We start from the raw sequence: 26,838 nt of genomic DNA on the forward strand, positions 1-26,838 counted from the left end.
AATCTCAATTTAAATTGAAGCAATTTCTGTTCAATGACAAATTTCAAATTAAAAGTATTTTCAAGGGTTTTTTGTGTTTAATCATATTTTGTCAAATAAAAATCTATGAATAAGGTTTTTCAGCGCAGCTTTTAATACCCTAGGTATGTACATCAGTTATGAAAATATTTTTAAAGTCAATCAAGTCTTTATTTTTTGTACTCTACTTTTCATCGAATAAACCTACTAGTCATATGAAGGTTTAGGCTATTTTCCTAGTGGATGGGAAACCATACCCCATGAAAAATAACATCTCCAAAGAAATTCTAGAGAAAAGTTGTAGAGGAGGTCGGGAACGAACCTAGAAATAGTGTCTAACTTTTTATCTTTGTGACGTAACAAAAATCGAAGGATGAGAGGGGAGGTGGGAGAGGAAACCCCTAAAAAGAGATGGATTTTTGTTACGTCACAAAGATAAAAAGTTAGACACTATTACTAGGTTCGACGGGAACCTTCCAACAGACCCACCAATTTTTTTACAACAAAATAAAAATATTGGTTTGGGGGGGTGGGAGGAATCGCCAACCAACACTAGAGACTAGAGCGAAGCACCTGACTATTGCTTTTAAAAATCTTTTAAAAATCTTACCTTGCAGATTCTTCAGGCCTCTTAACCTAAAACATAACACAACATTAAACTTCAAATAAAGTGAAATGACAATACACAAAATTACCCATTCTGTAGATTACAATTATTGGTGGAAAAGTTTAGACACTTAAATTAAAATATCAACCAATACTAATTCAATGAAAGTCCCCCAAGTTATTTCGCCAACGAATAAGAAACGTTATTATAAAACATTGGGGACTTTTTAGCGAATATTAAACATTTTAAATATGATAATGTGGAAGCAATGGCACAGCCTAAAGCCAACACTTTGTAGCTGAATATTTGACCTTAGTTTGTCAATATCCATCCTAAAACTCTATATCCTCACTTGATTGAAGAATATATAAACTTTGTGGGAAAGAGTTGTATGTCATGGACAAGGAATAGTAATAGAAACAATATGATCCTAAAAAAGCGTTGAAAACTATTATGCCCAAAATATGCAAGATTTTTTAAAAAGAACACCTGTACAGATATAAAAACAAAAATCAACAAATCAGACAAAAGAACACACGTACAATTGAATGACTACAATTTAATCAATGAACAAAATAATACTTTTAATAGCATAATATTTAGAATCTATTATTTTAATTAATTAATTCTTTAATTTGCTGTCTAAATTAGATAAACTCGAAAGAAAATGTACACTTATTAAGGCTATTTTATTATTATTGGAAACTTAATGCAAAGTTTGATATTAATTATGCGATTCTAACTTGCCTAAATTTAAAAGATTTTAAGAAAATTGTCATTTTTATGTCTTTATCTCTGAATATAGGTAAAAGTAAAAGGAGTATATATAGGAATAAGGAATGGATTAATTGAGTTTTCTTATTATTTTTCTCTTAAATTCATAGAATTTTAAAATTTTCATTACAGTTGAATTAAACAATTCCTTTACAGTAATAACTCTTTAAGTAACTCTTTTTTTAGTAAACCTGCCAATTTCTATCTTCGTGGTTGGTTAAAGTGGGAATTCTATTTGTATATATACCAAAGTCAGTACCATTTATAAACTTGCATCTATACATACATACGCATATGTAACGTGATTTCTAGAGTAGCTCTGCTCCTCATATATAACAACATAATTATAGGAAGAACTTTACTGATATTTTACTGTTTTTTTGTGAATTTTTGGACTAGGGAAATTTCTTTACATGTAAGTTTGTATTTAGGAAATGTTTGTCCCATAGAAAAATAAATAAGAATATACATGATGATTTTTTACGCCTGGTTAATATAAAAACATAATTATATAAAAGTAACATGATGTCTATGTGTCTGAGATACAGATCGAAGTGATACTGAAAAAAAAACTTTCCATTTCTTATTTTAAAAGGAGGTCAAAATAGAATTTAAGATTAATTTTTCATGGATCTAAAGGGTTAAGACAATGGCCGATAAATTGATGGAAGTCACTAACGACTACACACAAAATTACCCCTTTCGTAGATAACAATCAGTGGTTGAAACGTTTGGACACTCACCTTAATGAAATAACCAATCAAAATTTAATAAAAATATCCAAGGTTGTTCAGCCAATGAATAAAGTACGTTATCATAAGACTTTGGGGACTAGTGTAATAAACGGCACCAATGTCCCCTCCCTCCCTCTGTTAATTTTATCAGCATTCTACTTATTTCTATAGATGTAATGCAAGTGAAAGTAAGTGTGTGTGTATTTATTGATTTCTTTAAAATATGGATAAAGTCTTTGAAAACTGTTGCCAAATTTAAAAATATTATTAGGTATCCTTAATTATTATATTGTTATTGCCATACTGACCTTTTAACATGGTAATTAGTTAATCCTAAATTTAAATTTTGTTTGGAAAAGTTACTTTTCATTTAACTTAACTCAACTTAAAAACAAATAAAGTATATTTTTAAATTCCTAACCTATTTCTATTTGAATTATATACTAGTGGCTAATCCCCCAAAAGGCCTCTAAAAACACTTGTGGGAAGGGGGAAGGGAGGGAAAAACTGACCCTCCACTTTTAATTTTAGTTTTAAAAAGAAATGTTTTGGAAGATATATCTTTATATTCAAAGCCTTTTCTTTGAACTTATAAAAAGCTGCAAAATAAGGAGAACAACATAGATCCGGTGGTTAGCGAAATCCTAACATATAGACAGACAGACATCCTGTTATGTTTATTAGTTTAGGCATGTTCATACCCCCAACCCCCTTCTTTTCCCTATAAGACAGTAGATATTTAATTTATGATTACAAATATGATTTTTAAATTGTTTATCCATCTTATTATTAGATCCAATTTATGTGTTTGATTGTGTGTAAAAGTTTCAAATAAGATGTGACATCTTATTTCAATTTCAAGTGGACAAATATACACTCTACTGACCATAGCTTTGATAGATAGATAGTTCGGAATGTAAATATTTAGATAGACAAATATACACTCTACTGACCATAGCTGAGATAGATAGATAGTTAGATATATAATTAGTTAGATAGACAAATATACACTCTACTGACCATAGCTATGATAGATAAATAGTTAAATAGATAAATAGTTAGATAGACAAATATACACTCTACTGACCGTAGCTATGATAGATAGATAGTTCTGAATATAAATAGTTAGATAGACAAACATACACTCTACTGACCATAGCTATGACAGAAAGATAGTTAGATAGACAAATATACACTCTACTAACCAAAGCTATGATAGATAGATAGTTAGATAGATACCTAGTTAGATAGACAAATATACACTCTACTGACCGTAGCTATGATAGATAGATAGTGTTGAATATAAATAGTTAGATAGACAAACATACACTCTACTGACCATAGCTATGATAGATAGATCGTTAGATAGACAAATATACAATTCTATTGACTATGGCTTAGATAGATAGATAGTTAAAAAGATAAATAGTTTGATAGCCAAATAGACACTCTACTGACCATAGATTGGATATATAAAGGATAAACAGATAGATCGATTAGAGATAGATAGATAATCTCAAACAAAACAAATATACACTCTGCTATCCATTGAACATGTGGATAGACAAAATAAATATATTGGCACTCAACGGAATTGCATCCAAAAATTGCGCTTACGCCCTCGCACCTTTGGGAAACCAAAAAACTAAGCCAACTTAACCTAACCTAATCTAATAACTGTTATGTGAAATGTGCGAAATATTTAAAATTTAAAAACTAAAAATATAGAAAATAAATATAATATTGCCTTATTCATAATTTTCAAATTTAATGGGTTATACTGATCGAATTTGTGTGCATTAGGAAATGAATTATCAAAATCTCGCATTGGAAATTGGAAGTAGAGTTTTGTTCATTTTCCCATATTTTGTAAGGAAGCTATTGTTTTTATTTTTTGGGGGGAAGGGGGATTTTTTTTAAAGAGATTTCTCTTGGAAGTGTGGTGATACCCTCATCCAAAATATTTATAAATCTTCCCAAGAAATATTAGAAGCTACCCTGTAAATGAGAACCATATCAGTTCAGGGGTTAGCGAGATTCTAATGTACAGACAGACAAACATACAGAGATCCAACTATTTTTATATATGTATGGCCAGCCCAGCCTTATAATACATTTTTATAGCTTTCTGTGATCTAATACAAATTTACTGCCAGGTGGGGGCTTACGGTTGCCATTAGCAAAGTATCGGATACTGTCCAAATTTCAATTCTAATGGCTTGCATAATTTAAATGTTTGATAAGGTACCATTTAAACTGAATCTATGCATCATAGTAAAAGGTTATAAAAAACTGATATTGAAATATGGAAAATATTATGTTCACTAAAGTAACTCCCTAAAAAGATATAATTTATTGGCCAAGTTTAAACACTGTAATTTTGCAGGGATCTAAAGGGATAAGACGATGGACAATAAATTTATGTACATCCCAAATGATGATATACAAAATTACCCCCTGTGTAGATTAAAATTAGTGATTGAAACGTTTGAACACTTTACTTAATGAAGCTGCCAATCAAAATTGACTTAAATCCCCAAAGTTGTTAAGCCAACAAATAAGAAACCTTTATTATGAAACTTTGGGGACTAGTGTAATAAACAGCCATTTGTCCCCTCTCTTTGGTTATTTTGTGCTACCCAATATAGGTTTAATCTTTTTTCAAATATTACCTTTATTTGTTTGATAAGATTTGTAAGGTTCTTTGGAGATGCCTTCCAATGGGTTACTGGCAGATTATTACTGAAAATAACAACATTATCTTATGATGTTGCAAAAAATGTATATTTTGGTTTTTATAGTAAGGTTGCGTGAATTTAGATTTTGCCACCAATTAAAATCAAAATCAATTAATAAGTATTACTAGGAGACTAAAAATTTAAATCTAGTTACATGTTAAAAATAAATAAGTTAGAAAAACGTTAGGACAACAAACAATGACAAATATAGAGTTACAACGCAATAAAGATTATAATTCAAAGTTAATGAAATTCTATTGAAGGTTTACAATTGAGAGTACTATTCTAACATGTCTTAATTTAAGATGAGCTAGTAAGAGTAAGGGGGAATGCCTTGGCCCAAAAAGGCGCAACTCATTACCATGCACAGGTAGGACTTCTAGAAAAGAGTAGTTCAATCAAGGGCATTGTTTTCGGAATTTTCGGGACGTCAGTGCCTTGGGATCTATAATAAAGGTACTAAAATAGAGTAGATTTGCTATATTACCTTGTAGTATAAATATGATGGTTATTATTGAATCTTGGTGTTCTTTTGCCCCCTGCAAATCTGTTTGCCCCATACTGTCGTATACCTAAATAGACAATTAAGTTTAACATATCTTCTTATGGTACCGTCTTATAGCTTTACAATCTGGCGAACCAAATTATAATACTATTATGTATAGTATGAAGCTTAAGACAATAATAACTACTGATCAGATTAGGTTCTCGATTTTATGAAAGTTTAAAAATTGCCCTATGATGGTTTTAAGCTATTTTATTTTTACATAGAAGTCTTGGGATGGTTTTAAGCTGTATTTATTACCCTGTCTTCCTCTTAAAGTACAAATTCCCAAAATGTTTTGGTCGTAACCGTTAGTTTTCTAATAAATTAATTCAAAGAGAATCACTATATAGTCAAATCACCCTATTGTCGACCCTTTTTAAGAACCCACACCAGCAGCAATATATTTTGGTAAAGACAGCTAGAAAATAAAAAAAGCCACATAAAAATAATTTTTGTTAGCACCGATGGGCTAAATGTCTGGGCTAACAAAACTGGTCTTAATATTATGATTTTAATTCTATTCTTTGTGAAACATTATCAGCAATACGATAAGACACATATATATATATTTTCAGTATGGCTCAGAACCGGTTATATCCAACGGATTCGAAGCAATACTGAAATAATTTATATCTTACCTGACACTTGGTTGTCTATTGAATGTTGTCTAATCCTTTGTCCTCCTGCTCCTTGAGATCTTAGGAATTGGATTGGTCGCGGCCGCCCTAAATTGTAAAGAAAAACTTTGTTAAAAATAATACTGAACCTAGAATTTTCCCTTTTTGAAACCCATCTACTCGATCCCATGTAAGTCTCTAGATAAGCTTAAGTCGCAGCCTTCCTCGCGTGTAGATACCAAGCAAATTCTAAGCTACAGCCGCATCCACTATCATTCGTAGCCTTACTTTATGTACAACACCCTCATAGTAGTCACCCACAGCTACGCACCTGTTTAAAACCGCAGTCGCACTAATCCTATGCCACTAATATCACCAATTGAGTTGTTGATGGAAAGGCTGCCAGCCTTTATTTTATTATTTTGCGCTACTTATCAACACCATTCGTTCTTTTCTTTTTTCATTGCTTATCACAATTGGCATGTTAAAAAATCATTTGAATTTTTACTTTTAATTCATTATTTAACCCGCTTACTTGTGATACTTAAAAAATTGTTTTTTTTTTATACATTTCAACATTTTTTTTTGCTTTATAAATTTTGACGTTTAAAAGGGCTTTACATTTTTTTTTTCATGAATTATTTTATTTCATAGACTATTCTCTCACGATTTGTTAAAATTTCAGAATGCTAACACATTTTTTTGCCTTTTTAATGTTAACAAGTAATGCATCAGTGTTTTTTACAACAAAAATTCATCAGCGAAAAGCTAAAAAATTTATGAGTTTTGTATACTATGATTTGTTTGTAAGTATTACAGCGATAATTGTTGGATTCTTAAATTTTTACTCAGGGGGGATGTAAGGGCATTGGACTGTTTATTACACTAGTCCCCAAAGTCTTCTTAATAATGTTTTCTTATTCGTTGGCTAAACAATCTAGGGGATTTTGATTGAATTTCGGTTTATTTATTTGAATGTCCAAATGTTTCAACCACTAATTGTAATCTACAGAATGGGTATTTTTGTGTATCATAATTGGAGATATACATCAATTTATATATACTTATTGCGTAGGTATACTTTTACTTTTAGTTGTAATAATCTAACATCTAAAGCAATCCTAAAGAAAAGTATTTGTAAAAGTGTCATGTAAATTTTAAAAATTGTAAAAGCTTTTTCTTATTTTCTCACAACTTTGAAAATTTTACTAACAAACTTGCAGTATTTATATTTCTAAGGGTTTTAAAACATTTATGGTTTGTCCGTAACACGTTATCTTTGGCATTTTATAATCATCCTATCGATTTCAAACCTTGTAAGATGATTGTCACACGTGGAACAATTTTGTAATCGTACGTAGCAAATGGTCTGTCTATAATTTTTAAATGGAATTAATTATCTAAAAAAAACATATTTTTATTTATAATAGTGATGTAAATGGAATTTGTCAACAATCTGATGCCTGATGTATTCAGCTTTGCCTCTATAAATGTTGTCAACCTTGTTTTTACATAATTTACAGTTAGTTAAATTTTCTTTATTTCATATTTAGTGCAATTATTAAACTTTTAGAAATTCACAGAAAATAAATTTTTGGTTATAAAAGTGAATTTTTTTTGATTATTATGTCAGCCTTTACAAATTTTCAAAAGCTATAACATTCACTTTTATTCTAATTATACCCTAGCCTTGCATTAAATTATTTTTAGTAGCGGAGTTACTATATAACTCACTTTGTCTGTTCGTCAGCCCGTCCATAACGCTTTGAGGAAAATGCGAGAAAAGTTGGATTTTGAGCATGTTAGAGATTCAACAATTATGAAAGTCTAAGGGCAGTTTCACGAAATGCATTTGAACTTAATTAGTGAACCGCATATTTTTTGCTAGTTAATGGGTTAAACTATATTTATATGGCATATATTTGAAAGAATTTCAATTTTCTACCACGTAGTTTTGAAAATATCAAGACTTGAAAATCGTCTTTTTGTGATATATACAATTTAAAAAGACGATTTCCAATTCTTCATATTTTAAAAACTACGTGGTAGAAAGTTGAAATTCTTTCAAATATATGCCATATAAATGTAGTTTAACCAATTAACCAGGAAAAATATGCGGTTCAATAAATTAAGTTCAAATGCATTTCGTGAAATTACCCCTTAGTTTTGATAATTTTGGGTATAATCATTCTTGTTTAATGTGTAGCAGCAGTAATGGATATACAATTAGTGGATAAATTAACAGGGAAAAATTTTTCATCAATTTATGTTACTAATATGGCTCTCACTTATTGGCCAGTCCTTTCTTTTAGCAGGAGGGTTGGAGATGGGGTAAAGGGGGTTGTTTAAATTAAAACCAGTTTTGGTAACACCGAGGGGCCATATTCCCAGTCAAACAAAACTGGTATTAATCTTATAATTTTCATTTTAATACTTGTCAAAAATTGTCTCTATTACCGATACAGACAAACCGATTTAATCTAGCGGATATTAATCGGTTTCGAAACCATAAAAGAATTCCTATTATTTTTCTTTTTATGTTACATTGCATTAACAATTTTGGTTCCCATCTCTTATTCAAATATGAAAGTGGATTTTTTTATGCAAAATGCCCCAAAGCCAAATTCATTCAACGACGTTTCATCAAAGCCACCAATGTTAGAAATCAGCATTTTTCTAAAAATGATTATTAGATTTTATAGTTTATAAGTAATAATCTAAAGAAAAAAATCAAGTTGAAAGATCCTAAACTTTCAGCTAGCAAAACTATCAGTTTACCAATTTTATTATGCTTGATGAAGTAAGAAAAAAATGACTTTTCAATCAATAACAAAATTACTTTTGAGTGAAAGAAAATAAATCCAAAATTATGAAAGAAATAATAATATTTTAGGATAATGGAAAGAAAACGAAGTAGCGGGATTCGTTGTTTTTTTACAGTAGCTTTTCTCCCACTTCTAGCACCTGACTCTCTAACTCCGTGGAGCCTATTTCTTAACCTTGCGGGATTAATAATTAACATTTACCTAACCTAAAAAATGCCTTTCAAAAGCTACTGTGAAAATACGACAAAACCCGCTACTTCATTTGCTTTCCATGTTCCATATTGTGTTCATAATAAAGGGTTGAAAGGTTTGCTAAATGTTTCATTTTCAATATTTTGTTTTCTAAAAACATAACTTGAACATTGATTTATTCATCCATCCTTCTTTCTACACATTATTTGAAAGGCCTAATTGTTGGTAACCAGTCAATTATGTAATATTCTTTTCATTTTAGTTACTATTATCTATAATACAAAGTAGAACGATGTCTGTCCGTCTGTCCGTCTGACCGTCTGTCCGTCTGTCTGTCTGTCCCTTAAGATCTCGGTAACCACTGAACCGATCGGATTCTACTCTTCAGGGTATATACCTATTGGTCCTGTGGTGGTTTTAAGCTATTTTCTTGGGGGGTGGGACACCCCCAACCCCCCCAAAAACAAAAAAATCCCCCCCCCCGTTTTTTTTTTTTTTTTTTTTTTTTTTTTTTTTGCAGAAGATTTCCTTGGTCCTTTGTTCAAAAATATTTTTTATTCCAGCATTTATTTTGAATGAAAGAATAGCAACATTCTCTCACTAAAAACAATAAATATTAATTTTTTACGAATTTCGCCTTAATTTTTTTTATCACCTCTTGGGGCAAAGCCCCTAGAGGCTAGGGGCGAAGCCGCTAGTGTTGATAAAAAACAAGGATGATATAAATGAGAAAACAGAGATGATTAAGTAACAATATTTAATGGCTACAGAATTCTATTCTTGCCCCCGGGTTATGAAAATTCACCAAAGATGTTTTAAAAGCTAAACCTTTAACAGCTAAAAATGCCTTGACAAAATATAAATAAATATACATATCATCATATATATTTAATCATTTACCAAATAGGTATACCTATTTATTATGAAGTATTCCTAGTAACCATATTTTCACATTTCTTTTATACTAAAAGTATGATATAGAACTCTTTATTTTTTGTTTTTAAAAGGTAATAAACTTTCTTAAAGATCTCTTTGTAAACCTATTCATAACTGTATTTCTAATTTTGAAGTTAAAAATGGCACAGTTTTTTTTTACATTTTACTTGTTTTGTTTAAATTTTTTGAGTACAGTTTACAAAGGTAAAACTAGGACAATTATCTTCATAAATATCACACCATTTTAGGTATAGATATATTATTATTAGTTGAATCTTACATCAAATTTGACATCAGGCAAAATAAACAATTCCCTTCACTCAATCTCCTCCCCTTCTACTGGATGCCCGAACTTACCAATAAATGAGTTGCATGTTAGCAAGCTAAAATTGACGACAATTTCCCCTGTCATAATATCCACGTATATTCTACATCCTTTAGTTTAGGTTTTGAAAATTAAGACAACGAATAACAACATTAATTCCATATATAAAGGAGAGAAAGTAAAGTTTTTCTATTTATGACTGACAGACAAACAGACAGAGTACAATTAAATATTGCTACGCTACTTACTAGCTGTAGTATAGTAGTAGTAAAGATCATGCAATATTATAGTAAACAATTAATATATATTTTAATGGAGACGGTGTTTCTTTGATGAAAGTGAAGCTTATTATATTTAGGGTCGGTCTTTATTTGTTGTTTTAGACTTATTAAATTTTCCATACATGTCTTTTTTAGAGTGATCAATTGCATCGTATTATGGACTATTTCCGCGGATATGAAAACGAAAAGATTAGAACAGTATTATTAAGGAACCGAAGGCCCGTGCTAACAAAACTGGTAATATTTCTATGATTTGTATGTATTGCTCGTGATACGGTAATACGGTACTATATTTTTTCAGTACAGCTGAGAATAAGTTCTAATATAGCGTATATTAATAGAGTTCAATGCCATTCTGAAATGAAATATTATTTTATTCATCCTATTAATTTGATCAGGACCATTTAATATAGATAATTTTAAAAGCGAACCACGCTGTAATGTTTACTTTATGTTTTATCCATTTCTTTTTACATTCATCAAGTAAATACAAATAAATGTGGGAAGATTCACAACAAAACGATGATAGGCAAAAGAGAGGAAACAAAATAACCAAAATCAATTTTTCACGGACTGTCCAACAATTTTAAAACAACAATTAGTATGAAGTTTAAATTAATATTTGAAAGATTAATTATACCTTATGTGTTATTATAGTTACTATTTTTGAAACAAGTTGAGCCTTTTATTTCAACTAATTTAGACAGTTATGCTGAAAAACAAACGGTCAAATTTAGTAAAAGAGTTATTTGTTTTAAGTAAAAAAATCTATAATCAAATAAAATTAAGGACTTTTTGTAATTTGCTATGAGTTAGCTGAAAGTCAAGCAATGTTACAATATATAAAATTCCGTTTTGCCAGTACTATAAAAAAAACTTAAAACCTCAGCCACCTCCCAACCTTTCTTTTAGCAACTTGACTCTTAACAGATATTACACTGCGGGGCGTAATTAAGTCCCTTACTTGCCAAACCTAACTTTACCAAAATATTCATTAAGATTCATTTTGTCTTAATTCGAAAAATATCATATAGGAAAAGATGTTTTTGTGTGATTTATTAGTAAGAAACACAAATTTTGTTCAGTATTGATACATAGAAATGTCTTTAGAATATTTGGACTTTATTTTGAAGAATTAATAGTTTACAGAATAATAGTTTTCCCAGTATCGAAACCGATTAATATCTGTAGTATCGTATTTTACGACTCCTTACTCCGGAATCTCGGGGATAACCAAACTTATAAAATTTCACTTTATATCCGCGGAAAGCTGTCTACAATACGATGCGATACATAACTATTATAACTTAGTTTGCAACCAATTTTAAACAATTATAAATAAGAGTTTGACCAGGGATAGATGGATAGGACAATTAAAATTCTCATCAATTGTTAAGTTGGATATTTGGCTGGAAAATAAATAACAAAAGAGAGTTTTGAAAATTGATTAAAATGTTAATGTCCTCTCCCTCTCCGGATCTAACTACTAATTAAATAAAGATGAAAACAATTAAACATAGTTTAGGCTAAAGTACACTTTAATATGTTTTACACTTATTGTTTGTTTTATAACAAGGACAATTATGTTTATATGTAGCGCAGCTAAAACAAGAGCAAGGTAATTTGGATGTAGAAATTTATTTCAGTATAGCATTTTCATTAACTCATTTAATTTTGAAGTAATTAAAGTATATATATGCCTTTGAAAGCTGTTCATAATGCCCATACAAATGACGTCATACATAACAAATGACCAATGATAGGCCAAAACACAGACTTAATTACCAATAGCAAGTCAGTACACATTTTAATTGACCAATATTAGGCCAGTATGAAGTCTTTTTTAAAGACACTATACAAAGCTTCTGCCATTGTCATCTATTAAATTTTTTAAGTACTGCATGTAGAAGTATAAACGGACTTTGTAGAAAAGCTTAAATGAAAATAACCTCCTACCTTTAAAGATGACATTTAGATGTCTGGGATTTCTAGGACCCTGATTGGCAGCTAGATTATGAGAATTTACAGTCTGCTGAAAAGCAGCCGCTGGCTGCTTGAAAGGAGCTGCTAGGTTGATATCAATACTTTGGATTGGAGGCAGCTGCCCTGAAAAGATATTAATACAGTTAGTAAAATGTCAAGTTTATTATATTTCGGATAATTTAGGATATACTTTGATACAAAGTAACAAATCACTATCTGCTGGACCGACAATGTTTTGTTTTACTGGTAATATGTATTTACTAAACTTTATACTGTAGATTTAAAGGGTTTTCTCAAGAACATCTGCACCTTCCCCAACCAAAAACAGCTAATTGTGTTACCAGTATAGACTTTGAAACCTATTAATACCAGCTGGATTAGAAACGGTTCTCATCCATACTGAAAAATCATGTATAGAATCACAGTACAGATAATTTTCCAAGAATATCAAAATAAAAATCAAAAAATTGATACCGTTTGGCCTTGAGGGGCCATAAGGCCAGGCTAAAAAACTGGTTTTAATCTTATAACTTTTCTTTTTAATATTTTCGAAAAACTGTCTTTAATACGATGCCATAAATAACTTGTATAGAGTTTTTCATCTGATTTTTATAAATTCCTCTATAGAGTAGTAGTTTTCTTATAAAGAGAAGACTATACCTGTATTTTGACCTGGTACTGGGTCTGGCTGTGAGGGTTTAAACTCTAGTGCCTGAAGGAAAAATAATAGTAATGTCTCAACAGATCTATTTATCTTCAACTGAGCTATACTTATATACATCAAAATCAAAATCATTTTATCAACCTTAAGATCATACAACTACCCTCGATCTTGGACACTCCGCCATCGAGTTAATATTTTACGAACATTTTATTTTTTTTACAATATATTGCACAATTAATAATCATAAATGCATATTAACAATTATCGGTGGGTATTTTTTATTTTTTCCACCACATCTATTCGATTGCATAATAAAAATAAGATAAAATACATTTTATTGATTCATAATGGCAGGTGTCATACACACGTGTGGCCAGGTGCAAGCGTAGCCCTCTAGGCTGGAGCGCGACCTCGGTGTTGGCGGTCGCTATTGTTGGCCGACCACACACATACATATAGCCAGCTTTACACACAAGCTTTCAATGTTACAGCGGATATGCCTTCTTGGAATCTGGATCACATGGATATCACATTTCATGAACCCGACGATAATTATTATGATTTACAATCCTTATTATATAAAGTAGTAAGCGTTTTTTGTCTGTCACAAAGGATCTCGCTAACTGCTGAACTGATATTGTTCTCCTTTATAGTGAAGCTTTTTATAGGTCCTGGGAAGGTTTTAAACTATTTTTGGGGAGGGTGTCTTCACCCCCCTCCCCCCAAAAAAATAATTTTACCTACTCTTTTGAAACTCAAATTTAAAATTGGATGAGGTCGACTTTTCCCCCTCCTACCTAAGTGCCCTAGAGGCTTCTAGGGGCGTAGCCGCTAGTATACAATAATAGAAATAATTAATGTGTCTGTGTGTCTTTACCGAAGGATCTCGCTAACCGCTGAACCGATCGGGTTCTCCCTAACAGGGTAGATTCTCATAGGTCCTGGGAAGGTCTATAACTATTTTGGGGGAGGGTACCACCACCCTCCCAAGAGAAATCACAATAAAATCGAAAAAAAATTGAAATATTCCTGCCGCATAGTGTCGCTAGCGTATGAATGTCTCTACGTAGCGTAGTAGCGCTGCGTAGAGACATGAATTTAACAGCTGATTGACCATAGACAAATTATTTCTCAAATTAGATATTTAAAATAAAAAAAACATTTAAATGCCACTAGAGGCCTCTAGGTGCGTCGCGAAGATTTTTGGTACTAGCGGAGAAAAAAAATATTTTTGTAAAAAGCTAATTTTAACATAGATTGACAAAAACAATTTTACGTGTCCCTAGAGGCCTCTAGGGGCGTACCGGCTAGTATTTAAATATCTCACCACTTATATGTCTGTCTAGTTTACATTTTTATGAATAAAGCAATTTTTCCTTTTTATTTTATCTATCTCTCTATGCATCTACTCATATCTCCTTATTTATGATGTACCTTATATCAATTCAATATATCTATCTATCTACCTATCCTTCTATTTATGTTTATACCTGAGGTAGATTATTGGTGAATGGCGGTAAAATATTAAACATTAGCGAGGATGAAGGAAGACTGGGAGGCAAAAACTTGATAAGTTAATACAATTTAGAAAATTGAAAATTATGTAACTTTTATTCCCTGAGTTAATTTATATATTGTTTTGGAATTGATAGATTTTTTATGCCCAACCCCTGCGGAGCCTTTACCTGGATTGCTATAACCCAGCAGGCTACCCAGTACCCAATATATAATAACCTAATCTGCCCTAAAGTAACCCCCCCCCCCTCTATTTTTAGGTTTATTTAAAACTATGGGGTGGAAGGGGGTTGGGGTTAGGGGTTTGATGCTCAAAAGCACTTTAAGAGATAACACTAATTATTCTGAATTGTAATAATGCCTGTGTAGAAAGTGTTGACTGTTTACTTCTCCATCTGTGGCGGGGAGCAGTACTCTGAAATAAAAATAATACATTTTCATATTTTTAAAAGCGAAGCTTCTCTATAATTAGGGTCGGTCCGTCCGTCAGTCCGTACGTCCGTCCGTACGTCCGTCCGTCCGTCCGAGATAGATAGCTTTTATTCGTTAATTTAGGCATGTTAGAATTGTCCTATCGATTTCAAACTTTGCATGATGATTCCTGTAGTAGTTAAGTACGATTTAGAAAGCGTAGCAACTCTATAATCATTACCAGAATGTCCGTACGTCCATTTTAAACATGTTGATTTTTCTAATTTTTTAACAGCAAATTTTTATGTGATCTAATTATCCGTTTGATCTGATTTTTGGTATATTGATTCCTGGGACAACAAAGAACAATATTTTGAGCGAAGCAACTCTATAATCAAATCTTAAAAATGTAACTATGTCCATAAACTCAATAAACATTATCCTGTATCAAGAAGTATTTCAACAAATTTACTTACAATTTTGCTTCGACTCTTATACTTTTATATTCTGATAATTCAGTTTAGACACTATACAAGTGTTAATGTCCGTTTGTCCTACCGTTTCAGTGATTCGCTTTTATGGATGTTGTCATCCTTGTTTTAATGTATATGTATATATATATATGATAAACAAATTTACCCCTTCTGTAGATCAAAATTATTGGTTAAAACGTTTGAATACCCTTGATTTAGAGCTAACAATCAAATCAAATAGAACAACACAAAGTTTTTGGGCTAACGGATAAGAAAACGTGATTATTAAACTTTGGGTACTAGAGTAATAAACAGTCCAATGTCCACTCCCTTCTTTGGTATCAGTTAAATTCTTGTTTTCTGTATTTAATGTTGTTTTAAATATTCACAATTTTATCTTTTTAAATACTAATTATTACTTAAATTAAATTTATTTAAAATCAAAGTGTCAGAAAGACATCAAGTTAAAGCAGTTAATGAACTAATAGTTATTGACTTCATACTGTTATATACGATTTAGTACAGTACACTATAAGTATTCATATTGGTTATTAAATATGAATTTTACGTATTTATGATAATTCTATTTGTTTTCATTTGTTCGTAAACAATGTTACATATTACATATATGAAGAAATACATGCATATAACAGTTAGGGAGTTGAATCCATTTTTATAGAAGCAGAAACATAATCTATAATTATGGTTTGGACCCTCTAAAACTATAATCTACCCTTCCACTTTCCCCTCTCTTGGTGAAGATATCTTCAACGCCGATACGATTTTTGAAATGTAAGATTCCACTTTTGCCTCTCTTGGTGAAGATATCTTCAACACTGATACGATTTTTGAAATGTAAGATTCTACTTTTAATAGAGGCGAAACTGGAATCATGGTTTACATTTTTAATATCTATGTTTCTGTAATCTTCCATTACTTTTTAAACATCGACATAATAGAAATGTACCATACTATTTTAAAATTATGTCAATTGTGAAAAAAAGCATAGATTTTATATATGATTTAAACATTGTTGTATATTCTTAACTTAATAAATAAAACATACAAAGAGCGTATATAAAAGATATTTTGTTTATTTAAAAAAAAAATACTTCAAAAAGGGTATCAAATGAGTATTCAAAATTATTTTAAGAAAGTCGTTTATTAATTAATTCAATTGTATATATTTGTAATTTCTTTGTTTAATTTATTTCATCTTAATATTTCCCTAGTAATCTCTCACCATGTAAGTAAGTTCTAAGAGGTTAATTGCTTATTTAATTGTGAATTTTTGTGGTAAATTACTGATCAATTACTGAACAATTTGGTCTGATTTGTGAGTTAAAAGTGGATGGAGTAAATAAATTCTTAGACATTTATAGTAAAAGTTGCTTGTATCAGTTAAAGTGAAGAAAAAGAAGGAGGAGTAATAATTAATCCCTTCCTTCCTGTAAGCAGTTTATGACGAAAATTGAAGATTTGGCTGATATAATCCAAATAAGCAAAAATTATCATCGATTGCTTATACAAAATTTAACATAAAAAGCAGGGAGTAAGGGAGGGGACAATGGATAGAATATTCAATTTTTAAGGAGTCTCAGACTTTGGGGACTGGCTTAAAGGGAATGTGCACGAATACAGCAGATTCTTACTGATTTTGGGGACTTGTGCATCAATGCCCCGCTAACTAGCTGAGCTAGTTTTGAATATGCAGACAGAAAAGTTTGTTATTTATCGCTGGTTTTAACAAATATTTTTTCCCAAGAAAATGTCTTTTCATGTATAGAAACTCTACTGTGATATTTATGTATTAAATAATCTAAGAACCGCTTGAATTTAGGGTCAGTTATAAATATATCAAAAGGGTTGAGGTAGTTCTAAACAAGATTTTTCTAGTGATTAATTACAGATTGTTTACTACATTGTGATGTGTTGATAATTTAATTTTCAAGTAAATGATTTTGTTCTAAATTAGGTTACCATGATCCCTTTACAATTTTGGTAAAATTTTCTTGATAAATCTGGTTTTCATTGCTTTTCAGCAAAAACTCTTAAATTGAATTAATTGCTCATTGTCCCCTCCCTTACTCCCTGCATAAAAAGGCATGATTTGGTATATAAGCCAAATAAGCAATAATTTTCATTGAATGCTTATAAGTAATTTTTTTTTAAAAAAAGTATGATTTTGTATATATATAAGTCAAATAATTTTCATTGATTACTTAGTAGGGGTGTCATGCTTAGTGGTAGCACACTGAGCTACAGTGGTGAGAGTTCAAGTTCAATTATCCATATGTTGGCTCTAATTTCTCATTCGCAACATTAATCATGCATCATCCCCTGGTTGTGTAAGAAGGGGATTATTGAGTAAGTTTGGATACCCAATAGTCACTTACTTAAAATCAGTACTACCCTTAACCCAAGCTCCTCTTTGGAGAAGGTCATTCATTACGGTGACTTAATTTGGGACATCTGCCATACTCGGCAAGGTTAAGGTAATAATGAGTAGATCTCATGAGATAGCAAGTCAAGTCATAATGTGCTTGAACATGGAGCTTGATAGTCCTATTTCTATGGAAAAGTGTCTCAGCCTACTCCAGGTCAAAACCATACAAAACTATGGCTAATCAATCAATCAATCAAATTGATTACTTATAAGTATTTTATCATAATATAGCATGATTTGGTATATGAGCCAAATAAGCAATAATTTTTATTGATTGATTATGAGTATTTATTTGTAAAATTACCATGATTTGGATAATAGCAAAAATTTTGGTTGATTTCTTGAAAGTAATTTATCAACAAATGGCATGATTTGGTATATAAGCCTAATAAACAAAAACTTTCATTAATTTCTTATAAACAATTAATCAAAAATTTATATTTAATTATTTTTGTACAAAATGAAAGAGCTAAATTTTTTTGCATTAGGGTGAGGGCAGGCTAAACCGGTAATTTTTTCAGTTTTTTGAAGAAAAAAAAGGGAAAATATTTATATTTTCTAATAAAACCAAGACCATTAGAAAGCTTACGGAAAAGACTATCAGGTTATCCTAGGACTTTAAGAAGTTTGATATAATTGGACTCAAAGTCGTTACCGATTAATACCCCACATGGGGGGCCAAACCAATAACGTTTTTTTCAACCTAAAAAAATCAATGTAAAACGGCCAAACAGCCAATAAAACATAATTAATCTTAATTCGGTTAGGTTAGAGGGATTATCCACAAAAATTTTCATAAGGATTGGACTATCCCTTCTATGTCAAAAATCATTTTTTTTAAAGACATGAAATTTAATTTTTTTTGCAAAAATTTTCTTTAAAAAAAATTTCTTTTTTGGCCTAATTCTTAAAAAACTCATTGAATATAGGAAAACCTGAAAATTGACCTTAAAAATCAAATTTTAATTTTTTTTCAAAATTACCTGAAAATGCCCCGCCACCAACTCTGGTCATTTTTGAAAAAAATATTAACTCTATTTTAAAGCTCTCAACCAATTTGGAAAGTACAGACAATTCATAGTTAAAAAGGTTTTTAAGGATTAGTTCTAGGTCTTACCAATTTTTGTGTAGGTCAATCTTTAAAATTTAAAAAAAAAAAAAATTTTGTCCAACTTTTTCTTTTATTAATTTAATAACAAACAAATTTGCTTCTATGTTTTTTTCTGTCATTCAAAAGGAACATGGATATAAAGGTCATTTTATGAAAGTAGGTCAATAATTACTGGATTAACTCCTTACTGGTCTATGCCCCCCCTCACCCTACTTAATGCAAATGGATCTTTTTTGGATACTTTGTACTGTACTGGTTTCTCTGTTCTAATTTAGGGAGGGGGGTTAAGAAGAGTTATAGATATTGCTCTGTTCTACAACAATTCACTGTAAATCAAAAAACCTTGATATGGATCAAATGTAGATAATGAATAAGAGAAAGGGGGAGGATGGGAGACAAAGATTTGAGGGTATCATTCACAATCCTTTTATGATAAATTGCCACTAGAAAAAATATTATTATACTTTTTTGGTTATTGGTTAGTAAGATCCCTCAGTGCACACACACTGACATTCATGCCACACAAGTGGACACCCTGTTACTTATAAATAATTATGAAACTCATCATGTAATTTTAACTTGATTTTCCTAAATATTTTGCTTTAAATTAAAATCCTTTGCTACCTTATATTGTAGACTATAGTGGTTGCGCCCCTAGCATCATGAAGCTCTGTTTTTAAATGGGTAGGGGGCTCTTTTCTCCAAACAGTTTTTCCAAACTTTTTCCTTAACTAATTTTGAAATCTCTTATATTTTTACCATTTTGCTTTTTGTCAAACTTTTTATCAACTTTTTTACTAGACTTTTACAACATTTCTACACAATCCTTTCTTTCCTTTAATATACATTAACAGCCTTGTGAGTTATTTTTGTAGTTCAAATGGTGGGCCTGGGTTGGGTAGTTACATGCCTATGATAGAGTCAAATGCACATTTGTTTGCATTAATCATTTCGGATCTGTCTACTATTCTACTTGGTTAGCAAGAAGTTGGTCAACTCATTGGTCGACAAACGTTCATATCCTGCCTTACTCATTTAACCCATTAGTGACGAACCGGGTATTAAAACCCGGTTCCAACCGGTTCCAGAAAATGTTAAAAAAAACGGTTTCCAGTCTTCAAATTGCATCATTCTCAGTATGAATCCCCCCTCTACTACCCTAGTTTTCATTTCCCCCTGGAGTAGGCAGTTTTGCTTACTTCTGTTTGCCGGTATAGCTCAACAAAATTTGTAAACCACAAAAATTTTGGTGAATTCAAAATACCCCTTCTAACTTTTTTGTTTTTATTGTAAAGTTGCTGATTTTTTTTGTGAAATCTAATGTTTATTGACAAGTACATCTATTTGTGAATTCGTTTTATTCATATTATTATTTTTTATCGTTTTTTTACGCCCTATTATGACCCGGTTCGGCACGGCCATAAATTTGGTTTTATTACCCGGTTTTAACTTTTCAACCATTAAAGTGATCGCGAATTTAATTTTTCAAAATGCATTTTCATTTACCTTTTTTTATATTTTAAGTAATTTTCAAAGAATTATGCCTTAAAAGTTCAGTTAAGTTAGAAAAAAATCAGTTTAAAATGCGGAGAGTGTTTCCACATGAAAATAATGTTAAAATCTGAGCATCAATTAAACTAAGAGAAAATAAGTTATTTCTTCGCTTGCAGATAAAAACAAAAAAATTGATACTTAGAAAATATTTTTGTAATATATCTCTTTTAATATTTATCTTTGAACTTTCTCTAAAATGTAATGAAAAAGTTTGGTTTATTTTAAAAAATCATTAACCAAATACCGCTTTGTTTATGCAGGTATAGTGACAAAAGAAAAATTGATTAAATCTGTAGCATGATATTTAAGAATTAAAATGTTTAAATAGAATAAACAAATATCATTTGCTGCTCATATTCAGCATAAAATATAGCAGTCTTTCTATAGTATTTACATAAAAAAAAGCATTTTATCATCGTAAAATAATCTTGTAATGTGTCGAATTTAATTATATATCTGTCATTATACACACACACACACACACACACACACTCATTCACTTACCTTGGGCATTCATGTTTCCCTTTTCCATTCTCCGTCCCCCTCCTTATCTTTTGTGGTACAAATGGTACCAACGGATTTTGTTAAGTTGAAGTATAGAAACCAAACATTACTAAATATTGTAAAAGTCGCAGTCCCTTCAGTGTATTTTAAGTTGTAAGTTTGGACCAGTACGGGAAAATTTCAATAGCTATAAAAAGTAAATAATTTTATTCCCATAACTGAAAAAACATGTTATTTTATTTCAATTTTTGTATAGGTTTATTGGTAACTGACTTGATTTATTACCTCAGGAACCATCTTTACATTGTGTTTAGGATTAAGATAAAAGCCTTGCTTTAATTAATGTACATCCATGAATAACAGATTAATATTAAAAGAATATAATTTGTGTTGTCTCTTTATCTTATTCCATGTTTTGAAGTATTAAACAATCAAGTTCTGTGGAGTCCTATGTATGTTTGTGTGTGTGTGTATTTGATTTAACCTGGCTGTGCTGTACTCAGAAAACGCTTATAGCAAATTAATTCATGTTTCAAAGATTGTTTCTTTTAAATATCTTTTATAGATTTTAGTTAATTAATCAAATATAATCTAAGCAAGAATTTTACCCCAAAATAAAAAAACCATAATAGCTAAAAACTTTCTCAATCTATAGTAAAATCCCCCAATTATGTGGGGGCCTAATCGTATTTTTAGCTCTGCAGTATGTTGAAGCTTTTTTAGCAAGTAGTAAATATTGAGATAGGATGAGGGTGCTATGTTACACAATCGACAACTATAAATCAGCTGACCTTATACCCATATTTGGTAATATCTTTTCGATTTTCGGTAAAAATCATTTAATCTCCCCGTAAAAAGAAATTACAAACTTTTTTGGTTAGTTTAATATGTATGTAACAAAAGAATTTATTCTACTCTAAATTTGCAAGTAAACTTCAACAAAAAGATTGTTATTTGTCGATTTTGATAGGTTTTAAGATATGTATAATAAAACTCAAAATACAACGATGTTTTCAAGGGAATAAATTCGTTTTTTTAAAGTTTGATTTATTTTTAAATGGGAAGTATTTAAGACTTAATTCTCAAAAAAGTACTCCTAAAAAACATTAATCAGTGACATATATCAACTTTTTCCCAGCTTCGTGAACACTTTAAATATTTTTTTATGATTTATTATTCTTGAGCCACCCTAATCAGTATACCCTAGTAATCTCTATATGTGTCCTCCAATATTTTTATGCTCGTTTTCTGATATGTATTACCCAATTTTTATATGTTCTTTTTTTGTAGTGTGTGTGTTTTAAAACTTCAAGAAACGGGTTTTTTTAACCGAAAATGGCGGCACCTATAACTGAAACACTAAATTGGATATAAATCGCTTTGTATATTACTTGTAGCTCTATAGATTACATGAGGTTGTGAAGTTTTCAATTACGGATCGTATCAACGGTCTAAAAAGTGTTTATCTCACTTTGGGCATTCAAAAATTACATTTTTGATTTTTTTGTCAAAAAAACTGGGTTTTTACTTCAAAACCGGGTTTTAATGCCCGGGGAAACCGCCCAAAACGGGTCAAAATGCCCGTTGTGCATTTATGGCCATGCCGAACCCGTTTTTTTTGCAACTTTCCTGTGCATGCCACTAGAGCAAAACAAAAAAATACGTTTTCCGTTTTTACCATTATAAAGCTTCCCTGAGATTTTCAGCTCGATCGGCCCATAAAAGTGGTGCTTGGCACTAATGGGTTAAAGTATAAAAAAATTTACCATCAAAACGGACAATGCAGTGTTCAAATAGGACCAAGAGACATTTAGAATCCATTGAGAATAAAATCCTAGCTGCTCCTACTTGGCAGATATTTAATTTCAAAGATTTGAGGTGAAAACACCAAATTCAACGAATATAGAAGGCAATTCTACTTTGAATACAGAAAGATAAGATGTGTTTCTGTAAATTGTGCTCAGTATACTTTTAGATACTTTTGTAACGCAAATAAAATCTTATTAATGTAAAATCAATGCAGCAGTTGTGATTTGACTTGAATTTGGTTAACTTGTCTTTGTGTTTTATTTGTTTTCTTTTTGATCTTACCCATTGAGGTATAGGATTCTTTACTTATAAGAATAGAGAAAATTTAGAGACACCATCTCTAAATCAGCCAATAGAATAACTGCAGAAGAACAATCTGGCTAAGTTATTGGTAGAAATATGTAAAACTTTTTACAGGAAAGAGATAAAATTTGCATTTCTTAAGACAAAGATAGCTTTTTAGAAATCATATGGTTGAAAAATTCCTTTACTGTATTACTGGAATGATTCATAAATAACAAAAAAAAAACAAAAGTGTTTATCTTCTAGAATTTCTCTTTTGAGTTGATGGATTATATGACCAGTTTGACCAAATCGATATCCTTTTTCAATTGTGCTAATATATGACTCTACAGGTTATCTGATTCTTGATTGTAGGATAAATATTTCTATAATTTTCTATATATTCCTAATAAACTGCTAAGTAACAAAATTGTAATTAATCTGTTTCTATTAAAATTTTTGAATTAAATTCATTAATAAATGGAATATTAAAGGAACCCTGCAAGAAATACCTCTCTTTAACTGCTGAAAGCCTGCCATAAGTAGACCCAATAAAAAAAATTTGAAGCCTCCACCTTCAAAAACAAAATTAATAGCTTATCTTTGTCAAAAACTTAGACTGCCAGAAACTGATAACATTTTTACAATAAAAACACCCTCTTTTATAGTCAAAATGTCTTTTAAAAAATTCAGTTTAAATTGCGTTTAAAAGCATAAAATCATAGCAGGAAAAAATGAAACTAATGTAAGTAATACAGATGCTTAGCTTTGATTGGTTGTTTAGCGTACTTAGCGTGGACTCAGACTTCTGATTGGCTAGAAATCCTAAAGGCTAGCATTCTCAGGCTACATTACTCTCAATACAATGCAAATTAAACTGAATTTTTTTTTAATGATTTTGACTATAAAGAAAGGTGTTTTTATTGTAAAAATGTTATCAGTTACTGGCATCCTAAGTTTCTGCCAAAAATAAGCTTATAATTTTCTGGGCGATGTATTTTAATAATGAAAATTTTATTATAGCAATGAAAAACTTTCAAAATTTTCATTGTACTAAAAATATGATTTTGAAATGTCTATAACTTTTTTGTTTTTAAAGCTGGAGGCTTCAATTTTTTTGTATTGGGTCTACTTGTGGTAGTCTTTCAGCAGTTAAAGCAGTTTATTTCTTGCACGGTTTCTTAAAGGGTATTAATTTGACTTTGATACAAGTAACTTTTTCTTATTTAAAAATCTCTTCTATATTAAACTACTGTAAAGCTTTCCACTTAAAAACAAAAACAGTGTGGGAATATGAATCTTAATATATGTAGGTATAGATTCTTCTAAATTCACTAAAGATCTCAATCATGTAAACATTGCCACAGCACAGCAAAAGCAAGTCTTGTAGTTAAAGACCCCAATTTTTTAATAGTTTTTTTTCAAAAGGTTTTCATGGTACAACTTTAAAGTTAAAGCTTTCTTTAATAAACATGAATTTCTAGGAGATACAGAAATTCATTCAGTATTAAAGCTGAGGTTTAAGTCAATTTGGACAGCAATTTTTCTTTATTGCTGGTAACTTGGATAATGTATGTATGTAATCATGCAATTTTACTAAAAGCTATATGAACTTTTGGGTCTGTCAAAAGTTCCAATTTTTTTCAAGCTAGCTGCGCAAAATCTTCTACATGGATTCTATCCTATACTTTTTCTTCTTTGAAGCAAACAATGAAAATTATTGCTTATTTGACTTGCTATATACCAAATCATGCTATTTTTTGATAACTTATGTATAAGCATTCAATCAAGATTACTGCTTATTTGGCTAATCAACAAAATCATGCTTTTTTTTGGATAAATTACTTATAAAAGTAGAACGATGTCCATCCATCTGTCCCTTAAGATCTAGGTAACCACTGAACCGATTGGATTCTACTCTTCAGGGTATATACCTATTGGTCCTGTGGTGGTTTTAAGCTATTTTCTTGGGGGGTGGGACACCCCCAACCCCCCAAAAAATGAAAATTCCACCCCCCCCAAAAAAAAATAATAATTTCTTGGGAACACATTAGACAATGAGCAGCACCAGTAGTACTTTATTTTTTTTTATTATCTCTTAGGGCAAAGCCCCTAGAGGCCAGGGGCGAAGCCACTATTTAATATAAGCAATCAATGAAAATTATTATTTATTTGGCTTATATAACAAATTATGCTATTTTTGATAAATTACTTACAGGTAATCAATGAAAAACTTTGCTTATTTGGCTTATATCAGTCAAATCTTCATTTTTTTCATAAACTGCTTACAGGAAGGAAGGGATTAATTATTACTCCTCCTCCTTTTTCTTCATTTCAACTTGTATAAGCCACTTTTACTATAAATGACTTAGTATTTAAAGTGTGCTACCTTTTTATATGTTTCATTATTATTTTGCCACAACTTAGTCAAAAATGCTCACAAATCAGTCCTTTTTCGACCAAAGATGCTCAAAATGGTTCCTTTACAAGCCCAATCAATCAGTTTTAAGATATCTTTATATTTCAAGGAAAATACCGAAAAAAGGCAAAGGACATAGGAAATCTTCTGCAAATCCCTTATCCCTTATCCCTGATTGCATGTTTGTATAATATATTTGAGAAATTTTTTACATAGATTTCTAAAATAATGTTGATTTTTAAAAAAAATTATTATTTTTATGTTTTTTTTAATCCAAAAATTTTGACAAGTTTCTGCATTATGGAAAAAAAGCTATAGATAATTTTTGATTTAAACCGCTTCTTCAGAACAAGTAGCAAAACTAATTATTACATGTGTTCTGAGATATTAAGAAATTTCAGAAAGTGCATTGAGAGAGAGAGAGACAGAGAGAGAATAGAAAAGGGGGAAAGGTGTAAGAGTTTTAGAGGGAGAAAGAGAAAGAAGGGGTGGAGTGTTCAAAATCTGTTCTTTTTTTCTGCTAGTGAAAAGGTAGCTTTGTAAATAAAAAATTGTTTTAGTGTATTTAAATACATTACATTAAAAAAAATGTTATTTTATATATACATATATACTATATGAAGCTAGCTTTTTGACAAGAAAGTGAAAAAACCATGAGATAGAACACTCCCCCAACTTTCAACCCCCCCCCCCCCACCACCAACTAGGCAATCTACATGGTTTTATTTTGGAGATAAATCTTTTTTTATCTAAATCTAAAAGTTTAAAAACTTTATATTTTCATTCTTATTTTCCTTTTTTTACTGTATGTAATTTTTAACCGAATTTAAATAATAAAATTGCAAATCAAATCTACAAAATATCACCCCCTTCAGACAGAGAAAGAGAGAAATCAAGAGAAAGGGAGAGTGGGTAAAGGTTACGAAACTGAATGATATCCAGTGGATTAGAACCGGTTATGTTTTTGATTGTACAGGAGGAAAGATGACTATGATACGATGCGATAATTGGGTGAAATATTCTCCATACAATGGGTTTATTATTATTAGATAAACAATCCTAATAAACTAATA

General features: G+C 30.5%; 1 protein-coding gene across 1 annotated transcript in view; it reads right to left on the reverse strand.

Moving 5' to 3' along the window:
* The window catches only part of LOC145323655 (uncharacterized), a 106,150-nt gene that overhangs the window by 24,311 nt on the left and 55,001 nt on the right, over positions 1-26,838 (reverse strand). Inside the window, exons 3-10 of the mRNA XM_080166074.1 lie at positions 15,118-15,171; positions 14,732-14,806; positions 13,238-13,289; positions 12,551-12,700; positions 6,057-6,143; positions 5,359-5,443; positions 4,806-4,875; positions 629-654 (exon numbers count right to left, since the gene is read on the reverse strand). Coding sequence (XP_080022200.1) covers positions 629-654; positions 4,806-4,875; positions 5,359-5,443; positions 6,057-6,143; positions 12,551-12,700; positions 13,238-13,289; positions 14,732-14,806; positions 15,118-15,171 — 599 coding nt within the window. The remainder of the gene's footprint in view (positions 1-628; positions 655-4,805; positions 4,876-5,358; positions 5,444-6,056; positions 6,144-12,550; positions 12,701-13,237; positions 13,290-14,731; positions 14,807-15,117; positions 15,172-26,838) is intronic.

Source organism: Acartia tonsa, chromosome 7 (assembly GCF_053477335.1).
Source record: "Acartia tonsa isolate MP-2025a chromosome 7, ASM5347733v1, whole genome shotgun sequence".
NCBI classification, from domain to species: domain Eukaryota; kingdom Metazoa; phylum Arthropoda; class Copepoda; order Calanoida; family Acartiidae; genus Acartia; species Acartia tonsa.